Here is a 12,353-nt window from a genome sequence, read left to right as displayed (position 1 = left end):
GCAGTGTCTCCGGGCAGGGCAGTGTATGACTGACCAGCCTCATCTCACCTGCCTTGCATATTTATACCTGCCTGGCCCTGTGGGTTTTAGTGTGCGACCCTTGCTGTACCCACATGCCCAATCACAGAGCCCATAAATAGCAGGGCTAGGGCTAGAACTTTTGTTTCCCAGCCAGCAGCTTTCTCCCTGGCTATGGACCAGACATTTCTATTTTAGAGTGCACTTGATAGGTCAGAGGTGAGAGGCATCATTAGACAGTATAGACTACATTTTGCTTCTTCCTAATTGAAATTCACCCCACAGTTGATGGTATTTGAGTACATTGTTATTATTTGGTGTACTTCTCGTACTGGTTCCCTTTGTCGGAAAACATGTGTGCTTCCCATTGTGGTGTGCAGGATGAAGGTGTTAGCAATAAATGTTATATTTGCATATGCACAGGAAAACTGGCTGGGAAGAAAAAACTCCAGTATAACATGGGTCCCGTGTGTGTGTGTGTGTGTGTGTGTGTGTGTGTGTGTGTGTGTGCGCGTGCACGCGCGCGCGCGCCCATCTGTAGCCTCAGCTGTCATCACAGAAGTATTGACCACCCCCTTTTCATTAGCTTAGTACTCCCAAAAGAGTACTGGACAGTGCCTGGACAGTGAGGTGTTAGCTTTCTCTCCCTAGCCAGCTATGGGAGTTCAAGCATGGCCACCATACCCAGCTGTTTGTTTAGTGTGGGGTCTGGGGGTTAAACTCAGGTCTTTGTGCTCGTAAAGGGAGTATTCCACCAACTAAGCCATCTAACAGCCCCCAATTTCAGTATTTCACAAAATTTTCAGTGGGTGTATATTACCTTTTTAAGGAGGCATAGTGAATATTATTTATGTAAGCAGAGATTATGTGAGCACACACAGCATTGCCTGAATCCTTTGTCCTACTCCATGCATGAGAGACTCAAGGCATCCCCAGCCACCTTTGCCTCCATGACAGACTAGGGTCTTCCCCTGATGCCAGTGTGCCATCTCATTATGCTCCAACTCTGTCACTGCCCGAGTCACCATTTAGACATACGCTTATCTGGGCTTGGACTGGAGTGGGGATGTCTGGAGAAGAGGCAGCAGTCGGCATCAGATTTAACCTTCTGTGTGTCTAGCACAGCCTAGGAGAAGGAGCTAGGCTGGAGCTAGAATGAATGGTTGGAGGAAAGTCATTTTTCCTAGGGAAGCGGGGTGCTGAGGGAAACCTTGCAATAAAGGGCCTTGTCTGAGCTGGGACTTGTCTCTGGGGCCTGATCCAGCTGTTGGGCACACAGGCAATCAAGGCCACGAACGTGGATGGCTCCAGACACTGCGTGTCTGTCTGCAGCTGCACAGGCCTTGGGGAGCCCACTGTCAAAGTGGGCCTGTTCCTGGTCCCCCGGCAGGGAGCCAGGGCCACCCTGCACTGGAGAGCATTGAGGAGCTTGTGTGTGTTGTCTGTCCCTCAGCTTTCTGTGGGATTACAGCGGAGTCTGGCCCTGCCTGGTCTTGTTTTGTGCTTTGGATTTTGAGTTAAGAATAGCCGAAGGAACACTTGTCCCCGTTGACAGGCTTGATATCCAAGTTGCTATCAAATGGCTGTTTTATCCTCTGTTGCCACTGACATCACAGCACGTACAGCTCTGAGGTCCCACTTTGGTTGTGACTGAATAGAGCTGTGATCACTGGAGCAGAAAGGAGCCATTCAGACAGGACTGTGTGTCCAGTACTGTGTAGATGGTTTTGACAGGTCAGTGAATGTTGTAAACCTTTTGCAGGTAGTGAAAAGGGCTGAAAGTGGAGTGAAGAAGACACCATGATGGGGGAAAAGCTCACCTCCTTTATCCCCCAGTCTCCTGTTTAAAAAGTCACCCAAATAATGCCTTAAGTCTTGAATTTCTCGTGGCCCTTAAATCTCCTTCATCACCTAGAAGATAGGATTATGGCAGTAGTTGGGAGAATTTCAGTGACTCAGTCACTGTGTGTGTGTGTGTGTGTGTGTGTGTGTGTGTGTGTGTGTGTGTGTGTGTGAAGAGGTCAGAGGAGGATGCTGGGTGTCTTCCCCTGTCACTTTCCAGTTTTTGGGTGGGGGACAGAATCTCTCACTTCAGTGTTTCTGTTGTCCTAGGATCATCCGTTCCCCTCCTTTCAGTGCTGGGATTACAGGTAGCTGGGCCTGCCTGGCCTTCGTGTGGGTGCCTGGGATTTGAATACAGGTCTTCCCGCTTCACATGGTATCCTTATCCACTGGACCATCTCTTTAGCCTCCTTGATCTCCTCCTAATTACCTTTTTTTTCTTTTTTCTTTTCTTTGTTACTCATATATTTTAGAGCATAGTGTTGAGTTTATTCACTTTTTAAAAATGAAAAGAATCACCAAGAAGTGATTCATGAAGAAGAGGCAAAATTTATGTGTGCCATTTATTTTAAAAAGAAGCCCTCAGGACTAAGTTTAAAGAGGTAAATGGTCTTCCGGTTGATTGTAGGTTGAGTTTGCAGGGGAGTATGTTCTCTATACACTTTGCCCACCCCCCCATCCAACACACACACGCACGCACGCACGCACGCACGTGCACGCACACGCGCACACCCCACTCTTCCTACAGGAAGGAGTGCGGTCAGGTCATTAGGCACTCTGTCCCTGCCCTGTTCACTGCTGCTCTCATCCATCTCATGGGTGGCACACCAGCACCTGTGTGCTTCAGGCATAGGGCTCACTACTTCCCTGAGCGGCCAGTCCAGCAGGAAGACATGATAAAGTGTAGTAAGAGCTCGGCAGAGGGGAAAGTTGGTTCTGCATAGAAGTGCGGGCAAAGGAAAACTCACAGATGATTGCAAACTGACTAGTAGAAAATTACACTCACCCCACAAGCTGGGTGAGGTGGGAGGAACAGCGTTCACCCAGCGCTAGTAAAGCCTGCGGCTGCATCTCTTTCTCTGCCATCTCCTGGGACAGGGGAGGACACAACACTCTGGAGCAGAAGTGTGCTCCTAACTCTAGACTTCTCAGCCTGGCCTACACCTTCCCTCACAGCCTGGTCTGTCCCTCAGTTTCCCACCTTCTGTCCTCCACCCTGCTGTCAGTCAGCCTCTCTACTCTGGAGAACTCCCAAGCAGTTACCAATACTGTGTTTCTTCGACTGTGCGCTGCTAATTCTGTGAGTACCTGTTGCAAGGTTCTGGTGTGATGTCCCTGGGCAAAGGGAAGCTCTGGGTCAGCAGAAGCTGGAAGATGGCTATGTTGAGAGACTTCAAAGTTGGTAACTCTTGGTATTCATTTCGTTGCTCTTTATTTATGTTTTTAAAGATGAGGACTCAAGTAGCCCATGCTGGCCTCCAATTCACTGGGAAGCCAAGGGTGAGCTTAAACTCCCAGTCCCCCCACCTCCCCTCCTTAGTGCTGGAGTCACACGCCGGATTTTGGTTTCACTGTTACAGTTACGTATAACCCCCAAGGCTGGAGGGTTCCATGATCTAAGCGGTTGGCTGTACAGCTGCTATGGTAGGTTTGTCCTTTGGTCTCCAGTCCTGCAATAGACCACATATTTGGGTATTATGATCAGTCTTTTCCATGAGAGTGTCAGGATCACTTTAGTTAGGTCTGTGATCTGAAACATCAGGACTACCACAGCAAAGAATAGAAGCGGGGAGAGTATCCTACTGTCCCAAAGCCCACAACTGAACATGCAGCAACTATTTATAACGTGTGAACAAGGACAGTTTCATCAGTTACTCCGTCACTGCATATCTCTGTCTGCGTGCACACACAGGGAGTTGGAGAGATTTCCTTTGTCTTAAGCCTGGAAACCTAAAACTTGGATTTCCTACAGTCAGACTTGGATATAGTTAAATCAGGGAAGTTGGCTAGTTTTTTAATGATCTTAGAAAAGCAGGTAAAATGTTTCCGTTTTACTTAAACATTATAGCTACTTTCTATATTCTAACTTTCAAAAATAATAGCTTTGAAGAAAAACTGTATGTGGTTTTAGAGGCAAATGCCTCTCTTCATTCTAGATGGGGCTGCCATGTAAATTTTTCGTCTACATTTGTTTTATCCATCTATGTTCTCCTTGAAACAAGGTAGCTGATGAAGCCTAACACTATGCCAAGCTGTCTTGCTTGGGAGGCTTTGAAGTCAAAACTGTGGCATCCCCCTTTGGGTTTATGGCTGTAGATTCATAAACTCTTTGTTAGTTAACCATCTGTTTAATAAGCCTGAAAAAGAAATTGGATGGTGCTGTATGTGTGTATGGATGGATGGAGAAGACTGTGCAGTAGTGAACCAGCAGCTCCAGCTCCAGTGGGCTTCGAGCTTTCCCGTTGGTACCAGTTGCTGGAGGGAAGTTGTGCAGGGAAGGTGAATTGCTTCACAGTCTGTATGGATTGGACATCCGGTGTTGTGCAGTTTTGCGGTATGTGCGCACAAAGAGGGGAGCATATTAAATTCCCTTCCTATGCTAGAAAAGGGTGAGGACTCTTGAAGGGATCTATATCAGTGGAAGGAGCCATTCCCTTGAAAATAGAAAACTCTCTGTTGTGATCTTTAAGTCAGAGCAACTCGCCTAACCTCTGGAAGTGTTCGGAGGAAGCCAGCGTTTCACAGAAATGTTGCCTTTAGTCAGACGTCCTAGTGTCACTGAATTACCCTTCTCTGATTATCAGGAGCTAAGTTAAAGTTCCTGGGTAGAGAGAATCACAGTGCTACAGCACAGCGGTGTCGACCCCCAATGGGCTAACCACCAGAGAGGCCATAGACTGTGGCTCCTTCATGGTTTGGGCAGGACAGCGTGGCTCAGCAGCCACAGAGATGGGCCTCCATGGTGGGTCTCCTGCTTGTCTGCCGTGAGTCCATGGTTTCAGTGCCCACTGCAGAGAACAGTATATGAGTTTCTAATTCTTTCCCCATGGTCAGAGTCATCTTTGATTAACGAAACAGCGATGCTCCTGTAATTTATGCACCCTCTCAGATGGTACAAAAGTTTTGTTGGGTACACGTGGGAGGGGATGCTTTTGATGGGAGTAGTAATTTACTACAGGGGGCATTTTAAACCATGGACCAGGAAGAAAGATGGTAAAAACCGTACTGCAAAAGCATGAGTGCCACTACTAAGATAGAGATAGAAAAAAAAAAATGTTTCTGCTCCTCTCTGCTTCTGATTCCTCAACTCAGACTTCACACATTTAGCATAAATCCTTCAACCATTTTAATTGTTCTTTTAAGATATTTTACTAAAACAGAACTTTTATTCAAACAGCTAAAAGCAAGTAGCAAGCCATGCACCATAATACTGACAGGTTGTAGGCAGTTACACACAAGCTGGAGGTCTCCTGTCACACCCCTCAAACTGCAAAGGGGAATGTAAAGTGGGCATGGGCATCATCAGAATCAGCACCCAGGCTTGTGGTGGCACCAGGTCCTGAGGGCATCTTGGGGCTAGCATGCCATAGACTGGTTGGTAGAGGCTGAGTTAGTGAACCTGCAGAAGGAGGCTCTGGCTTTCGGGAAACAGGCCATTGCAAAGAGCAGGTTTTGTGGCCAGGCCTGCAGTCTCTGTGCGTGGTGGGCTGAGCAGGAGGATCTTGAGTTCAGTGCCAGCTTACACAAGAGAGTGAGACTGTGTCTCCAGAAGGAAAAGACACTCTAGTTTGACAAAGCAGGAGAATTGAGGAAATTTGGGCTGAGGCCTGGAGAGAGATTTAGTTTGGTTTTTCTTTTCCTTTGAATTAGGATCTCATTCTGTAGCCAGACTTTCCCTTGACCCAGGCTGATCACTGATTCAGCCTCCTGAGTGCTTTGATGGCGGGTGTGAGCCATCTCACTGAGCTGAAATACTCATTCCCCATGTGCCCCAAGATGACTTGTCGAGACTCTGCGGAGCGATGTGTGTGTGCACGAGCTTATGGTTGTACATTCATGGTTTCTATCCTTTACCCTTCCTGTCCCTAGAAACTAAGATCTGATGCTGCTTTCCTTTGGTGGCAGACTTTGCAGTTACAGGCAGGTGTCTGTGGTAACCGTAGCAATTTTGTGAATGAAGACACTTGTGGACAGTTTGTGGACAGTTTGTCTTCAACAAATGGGAACTGTGTGGTGGTGCTTTGTGGTGGTTCACGTATAGAAAGTATTTGGTTCTGTTTTAATGTTCTTCTTTCTAATGTTCGTCTTTCTTTTTCTTCTGCAGTGTTTGGAAAGAACAGGATGCTGATCTAGACGTGGAAAAAGTAAGTTGACAAGTTCTGTGCTGAAGGCAAGTGCCTCGTGAATTAGAAAGCTGTTCTCAGTGGGACCCTGTAATTGCAATTGAACCATACGGATGGTTGTATTTGCTTGTATTTATTTATTTATTTTGAGACATGGTCTCAGGTAGCCCATGGAGGCCTTCAACTCCTGAGGGTGTACCTGGGAGTGACCTTGAACTCATGACTCTCCCACCTTTACCTCCAAGTGCTAGGATTATAGGCATGCCCCACTGAGCTCCATAGGTTTTTAAGATAGAAGTTGACTTGTAGATAAAAATTGGCATACAAAATATGAAGAAAACCGTAGTTCACTTCAGTCTGGAGATCAAAACAGATGTTTTAGCTCCAAGTTAGGTCTCCTCTCCCTAAGTAAAATGGAACAGCTGTGGTCCAGCTGTGTGTCCAGCCTTTCCAGGATGGACAGTGCTCTGTCTTTAGACTAGTTAGGGGCCCTCCCTGTTAGCCCGTTCCTTGTCACTTTTCCTCTACATGCAAATGGCTAATGCTTACTATGCCCCGGTTGTAACTTTGAGTTATGGCCACTGTGTAATAGGTCATTCTTTCATTTGGTTAACGTGCGTGCGTGCGTATGTGCGTATGTGCGTGTGTGCGTGTGTGCGTGTGTGTGTGTGTGTGTGTGTGTGTGTGTGTATGCATGCGCCCCCACTGGGTGTTAGCTATTATATAGTGACAGAGACCTGCATAGGTCATTATGTCACCCTGTGATGGTGCTGCACTGGAGCAGTTCTGGAAGCCTAGAAAGGGCGAGCTATCCAGTGGGCTGTGTGAGCAACCACTCTTCAATCTTTATACAAGTGTGGCTGGATCTATTCTGGATTCTCTTCTCTCTTGACCAGATGTAAGTCATACTGGCTATTCTTTGGGAGTCCATTTCACACAGCCGCATTGCCCAGAGTGTAATTTTCATCAGGTCTCAGTTTATTCCTCACCTTGGTGCCTTGGAATGCCACTCCATCATCATCATCATCAGAAGTGAGCTAGAGTTAGCTCTCATTTTGATTATCAGTGCAGGGGAAGTTCTTCTCCATGACCTAGAGCCCCTTTGAATTTGGGTGATGTGTTTTTCTTTTAAGTTAAGGAAATGCATTATCTGAAACATTGATCTAGAGCAGTGGTTCTCAACCTGTGGGTTGCAGCCCCCTTGGGTTGCATACCAGGTATTTATATTACAGTTCACAACAGTGGGCAAGTTACAGTTATAGAGTAGCAACAGAATAATTTTATAGTTGGGGGTCATCACAACATGAGGAACTGTTGAAAGGGTCGCAGCGGTAGGAAGGTTGAGAACAACTGACTTAGAGCAGTCATTGAAACATTGATCTACAGCAATCCTGACCCTCTTATGCAGGCCTCTGGCCGCTGCAGAATTTGTTTCTGTGATCTACTTTGTTCATGAGCTTTTCAGCTCTTACATACAAGGGTCTTAGGGAAATGAAAGTCTCTAGTTGAGACAAGACAGAGGACGCCATTTGGAAATCTCTGTGCACTTGGTGTCAGGAGTTGAAATGACTGTCCCTTATGGAAGGTCAGTCCACTGTGACCTTCATCAGTCTGGCCAGGCTCACAGCAGACAGGACCTTTGGGTGCCCAAAGACACCTCAGGGCTTGCCCAGGAGACGTGTGATATTACCCTGCTCTCTCAGGACTTGACCCCGTGGGTAGTAACTACAGGGAAGTTACTCTAGACCCCTTATCCCAGGCAGACAGTAGGGCTTGGTATGTGGGGTCAAGTGAAGGGTGAAGGAGTTAACCCTTGTTTCAGTTTTTAACTCTCTGTAAGACCTTGGGCTAGTTATTGCTCTTGTAACTTCATTTTTCCCCACCACTAAAGTGGGCCCAGATGAACAGTTTTACATCTTTAATCATAGCACTTAGGAGGCAGAGGCAGAAGCAGGTGGATCTCTGAGTTCTAGGCCAAACAATGGTCCATGTGCACACACACTCACACACACACACACACACACACACACACACACACACACACGTAGCTGGAGAGTTTTCTCTCCGGATCCCGCCAATCCCCGGCAGTCCGACAGCCCACTTGTAAAATAAACACACAGACTGTTTGGCCTAATGGCTCAGGCTTCTAGCTATCTAGTTCTTAAATCTTAAATTAATCAATTTCTATAAATCTATACCTTGCCACATGGCTCGTGGCTTACCGGCATCTTCACATGCTGTTTGTCATGGCGGCAGCTGGCAGTGTCTCCCTCTGCCTTCCTGTTCTCTCAATTCTCCTCTCTGTTAGTCCTGCCTATACTTCCTGCCTGGCCACTGGCCAATCAGTGTTTTATTTATTGACCAATCAGAGCAACAGATTTGTCATACAGACCATCCCATAGCACGCGCACACACACACACACACACATACACACTCCCTCCCTCCTGTTCCCTTCCTCCTCCCTGTCGCCCTTTTAGAACTAAGTAAAATCGTCCTTGTTTTGAATTTAGAAACACAAACCATGTGTATTTTTAACTTTTTGATGTAGGTATTGTACCAAAATGGGAAAAGGGCTGTTGGTCATGGGCTACAGCATTCTCAGTAAGGTCTCCTAGGGAGAGGGGGCTCCTGGAAGACTAGGCTTGGCTTGCTGCCCCTGCAAGTACGTGGCCAGCAGCCCAAGTACCCAGCCATGTGGTGAGCAGGTCTGACTGACCACATTGTGGGGATTACAGAATAAAGGGTGCTGAGTCAGGGGTAGGAAATACTTCTTAGATGGTAAAGTGAATTCTAGCTGCCTCTAAAGGGCTCTGCCTGTACCCTCAGTCAAGCACCTAATGACTTAAAATCACTTAATGCCTTAAGAGAGTTCACCCTTTGCAGAACCTTAATTCAGACTCTTTCCCAGTCACTGTTCCAGGGTGATGAGCTCAGTGTACCGGCTCTTCCTCTTGACGATGTTTATGCATGCCAAAGTCAGTCTGGTACAGGAGTTCCTCCATTCTATAAACAACTGATTCCTGATAACCCTGTGAGCAGAGGAACGCCACTGGCATCATAGTGTTTGTCTGGAAAATGGACATTTTGGTTTCTTCTAGTTGTGGATTTTGTGCAGACAGAACTCTGTATGGGAAGTGAACTTTATTTTAAATGCTAACGCTCACACAAGTCCACATCAGTTCTGAATTACTTGATGTCAGTAGCTAATTGAATGGTGTGCTTTGTGCATATTATACTGACCTAGTAGTGCCTACCCATGGGGACATGGCCCCCACTGTGAGCTGTTCCAGGTACTGTGATTTTATCAGGAAATTCAGTGAGGTCTGTCTGCATCCAGAACCACCTTTTTCCCATAGTGCACTTTACCTTGGAATGGATATAATATTTAAGTCAATGTATTTGTGTGCCTTCTTCTAGAACATTTTATGAGTACGATGTAAGAAAGCAGTGCCCAAAGAGCTATCCCATGACACCCCCACCCAAGTTCATGGCTGATGGCTATGGGTGTTTTCAAACCTGCCATTGTAATTGTGGAGTTATTGTGGGAGCTGTTCCTTGGGGAACTGAAGGCTTTGTCAGACAGAGTCATGATCTGTGCTAAGCTTAATGTCTAGTCATAGTAGACCCTTCAAAAACGTTAGCTGCAGGCCCAAATGAGTGAATGACAGCCAAATGAAAGGGTAGCAAAAGGAAGCAGAAGCCATTTTGGTACATGGTGAGATATTAAAAGCAATTCTATCACACATTCTACAAACAATGGTTTCTCTTTCCCATCTAGGGATTTTATTTGTGGAAATAGTGTTTGTTGATAGCATTCTACGGAGATAAGATAACCATTCTTTTTGGCTTTCTTTCTAGAAGTACTAAGTGTCAAGCAGACAAATGAATAGATAAGGCTTAACAATAATGTAATCTGGGCAATCAGAGCAAATTCAGAGATAAAAGAAGTCTTGAGAGCAAATTGAACATATCAGAGTAGTTTTATTGTTTGCACTGATTCTTCTAGCAGTCTGGGGGATACTCTCCTGAGTGTGGATTCTATACATTTACTTCTTTAAGTATAGAAAATTTGTCTTCTGAAAAAGCTGATTAAATCAGTTCATTCTATTTAATAACTTATAACTTGACTTAAATGGATTGATTAAAATAAAACTTATTTCAAATCATAGCTGCTTCCCAGGTAGCATATTGATTTCCTTGTACCCTGGATGGCCTTTGTCTCTAAAGTTTGTTTCCAGCACCTTCTATGACAGTGATGCCCCTGCCACTTTTGTATCTCAGGAAGGTCAGGACTTCTGTGCTGTTCTTCCAGCCATTCACCACAGCTAGGAAGCTGCACTCGAGACCACAGGACTGTGCCTGTCTGACAGGCACCATGGGCTTCCAAAGCAAGAGTGCCCTCCAAAAGCAAAGTACACAGGAAGTTCGCCTGCTGGAGACTTACTTCCCTTGATCCTGGTGAGACATGTTGGTCTGCACATCCAGAGCTGATCCATTTTCAATATTTCTTTGTTTTAATCTTAACTCCCAAGGGGGGGGGAGAAAAACCCTGGGTTTTTACAGTGAAACTATTACTAGTCTTGTGGGAAAAGAAATAGTCTAGTTCCACATAGTTAAGTTTTTTAAATTGGAGACTACATCTGGAGTCGCACTGGTTTGAGCCATGCGTGTGTGTTTGCTGCCCAGCTGGTCCAGGGTGAAAGGCTAGCACATCTTTTCAGTTTGAGCATAGATTTCCTGAGCTCTGATACTCAGCAGTGCTCATTTGGATTGTCCAGAGGTTCCAAAATGCTAGTTTTGGGGTGGCATGCAGGTCTGCCTCCAGTGCCAATGGGCATGGTTTGGAGTGCATCCCCTGCCCCCCGTGTGTGGTGGTGGCTTTAGGGAGGTGGGAGAGAGAGGGAAGAGGAGCTCTCCAGCATAGTCCCCAGCCTTCTGAGGAGGCTATCACTTCCTGGATGGAGTGAAGGGCCTGTCCTGCTTGCCCACTGGTGGGGATTGGAGAGGGGAAGGTTCTGTGTGCAGGTGTGCATGTCCTTTAGCCGTCCGACACACGTTTAAGGATGCCCAGCCCCGGGAACTGTAGGATGCCAGGATTGCTTACATTCTCCCTGCCTCTGACCCCACCCTCACAGGTGGATTGACCCATTCTGCTAGCAGTAGGGCTAGGGACGGATCCCACCTCAGTGTATCACTGAAGATCACAGTTCACACAGCCCACCCTCTTGCCGACTGGGGGTCAGGGAAAGAGAATGGCTTTTTTGAGTTGGAGGAAAAGGAGACAGTAAGTTTTGAATGAAGGAGCATGCATAGAGCTCTGTTTTAGACTCAAAAGCAATGCTTTTTAGTCCTGGGCCAAAAATAGTAGTTATGTATCACCCATAATAACCAACCAACATTCTCTTACATAAATCTCTGGATTGTAAAAGTGCTACTGTCTAAGAAGAATAAACATGCCCTCTGCCAGCGCAAACTTTCCAAGATAATAAACAATCCCTCTTTCTAGACATTATAAACCCAGGCAAATACTGACGATAATTGGAAGAGAAGAGCTACAAATAAAATGTCACCATTCTAATTCAAGGAAAGAGGAACAGTTTGCGGTGGGCTGTTAGTCCTGACAGAGAACATTTTGTCTATTCCTTCTGGAACCATTATCAAACAGCAGTGGGTCGGCCTCTGTCCCGGGTCAGGATTGTCATACCTGGTTGTGCCATTTGGCCTGTGAGGAAAGTGAAGCTCCACAGAAGAGAAATGATTGGCCCAGGGACTGGCTGGCACCTAGGAGGTGGCCGGACCCCAAAGCACCCGCAGACCTGGTCACTCTTCTCTTTCCACTCTGCTGGCTGCACTGACGTCCACAGAAGACAGCCATATAATTTACCGGGCAGGGCTATGCTCATCTTTCATTTCCTCTTTACTAAATTTAAAGGAACTTTCTCCCTTATTTATGGTAATAAAAATAGTAATGGTATTTTTTAAATCAGGAACCATGAGAAATCCCTCAACTGCCCCTTTAAACCTGACCTGGTCCTCTTTGGTGGTCCCCTGGAACAGCATGAGAGTGACTTGGGGGGATAGCATGCTTCAGGCTACAGTAAGTAGGTATGGGAAGCCTGTGGGGTATTCGTCCCTTCCTGCTGCTAAGG

General features: G+C 46.3%; 1 protein-coding gene across 6 annotated transcripts in view; it reads left to right on the top strand.

Moving 5' to 3' along the window:
- Fyn (FYN proto-oncogene, Src family tyrosine kinase) overlaps positions 1–12,353 on the top strand; it is a 197,006-nt gene that overhangs the window by 19,487 nt on the left and 165,166 nt on the right. For all 6 annotated transcript variants that reach the window (XM_059272534.1, XM_059272531.1, XM_059272529.1 and 3 more), the window contains exon 2: positions 6,185–6,224. Coding sequence is in view for 3 of the 6 variants with exons in the window: in XM_059272529.1 (XP_059128512.1) it covers positions 6,185–6,224 (40 nt within the window). In the remaining 3 variants the exon portion in view is untranslated. The remainder of the gene's footprint in view (positions 1–6,184; positions 6,225–12,353) is intronic.

The sequence above is a fragment of the Peromyscus eremicus genome, chromosome 8b, assembly GCF_949786415.1.
Source record: "Peromyscus eremicus chromosome 8b, PerEre_H2_v1, whole genome shotgun sequence".
In the NCBI taxonomy this organism is placed as follows: domain Eukaryota; kingdom Metazoa; phylum Chordata; class Mammalia; order Rodentia; family Cricetidae; genus Peromyscus; species Peromyscus eremicus.
This window is presented reverse-complemented; position numbering and strand designations above follow the sequence as displayed.